Genomic DNA, 875 nt, shown 5'->3' with positions numbered 1-875 from the left:
TAAACACCCGCGTCACATTAAAGAGTACCTGGACTTCGGTTCGGGCGAGGAGCGCCTGCAGTTCTGCAGCACCAAATGCCTAAACCACTACAAGATGGACGTGTTTTACCAGGAAGCTCGTGCCGCCCTCTCCGGCTCCGCCCACAAAGATGAGGAGGACCGCCCCAAAACGGCTGTGGCAGAAAACCAGAAACTCCTCACCCCGGAGGCCTGGGACAGACCAGCGAAAACCCTCTCGCCCCGAAGCCCGCCGCAGCTGAGGATTCAGACCAGCGTATCGCCCTCTTCTACGGCTCGCCCGCCCCCTGGTTCCCACGCCCACCTCAGATGCCCCTCCCCTTTGTGCGCCCACCCCTGCGAAGCCCCGCCTCTCACCCGCCCCGCCCCCTCAGCCCTAACCAGAGGGCTTCCTTTGCGCCGCCTCCTCTCCTCCAGCCTTTCCCCGCCCCTTACATGCCCTTCCACCCGGCGTACCCGCCCCATTTACCCCCGCCCTGGCCGCAGCCCATGATGTTATCACCCTACCCGGTTTTCGTGCCAATCCCGGTGCCGATTCCCATTCCCATCCCTGTTTTCCCTCAAACGGGCCACAAAGGAGTCATTCGAAGCCTTCAGGAGCACGAGCGTACGCCCGATCCGGGTCACTCAGAGGAGCCCAACAAAAAAGTAAAGACCGAACGATGTGCTTCTCCTCTCGCATCGGAGCGCCAGGTGATTCAGTGTCTCCGCAAACACCCGGTGAAAGAGGAAACTCACACGCGCGCATCTCCAACGCACAAAGCACTTTACGCATCTGTCGTCACGCCGACGGCCTCTAGAATCGTTACTCCCGCCTCTTTGTACTCATTGGCTCCGTCGCACGCCAAACCAGCCCA

General features: G+C 61.0%; 2 protein-coding genes across 2 annotated transcripts in view; both read left to right on the top strand.

The window, feature by feature from the left end:
- The window catches only part of LOC107570168 (sine oculis-binding protein homolog), a 12094-nt gene extending 11583 nt beyond the window's left edge, over positions 1–511 (top strand). Inside the window, exon 7 of the mRNA XM_016256369.1 lies at positions 113–511. Within this exon, the coding sequence (XP_016111855.1) occupies positions 113–511 (399 nt within the window). The remainder of the gene's footprint in view (positions 1–112) is intronic.
- Positions 511–875, top strand: part of LOC107570167 (sine oculis-binding protein homolog) — a 6288-nt gene continuing 5923 nt past the window's right edge. The window contains exon 1 of the mRNA XM_016256368.1: positions 511–682. Coding sequence (XP_016111854.1) covers positions 511–682 — 172 coding nt within the window. The remainder of the gene's footprint in view (positions 683–875) is intronic.

The sequence above is a fragment of the Sinocyclocheilus grahami genome, unplaced genomic scaffold, assembly GCF_001515645.1.
Source record: "Sinocyclocheilus grahami isolate Dianchi unplaced genomic scaffold, SAMN03320097.WGS_v1.1 scaffold1423.1, whole genome shotgun sequence".
Lineage (NCBI taxonomy): Eukaryota > Metazoa > Chordata > Actinopteri > Cypriniformes > Cyprinidae > Sinocyclocheilus > Sinocyclocheilus grahami.
This window is presented reverse-complemented; position numbering and strand designations above follow the sequence as displayed.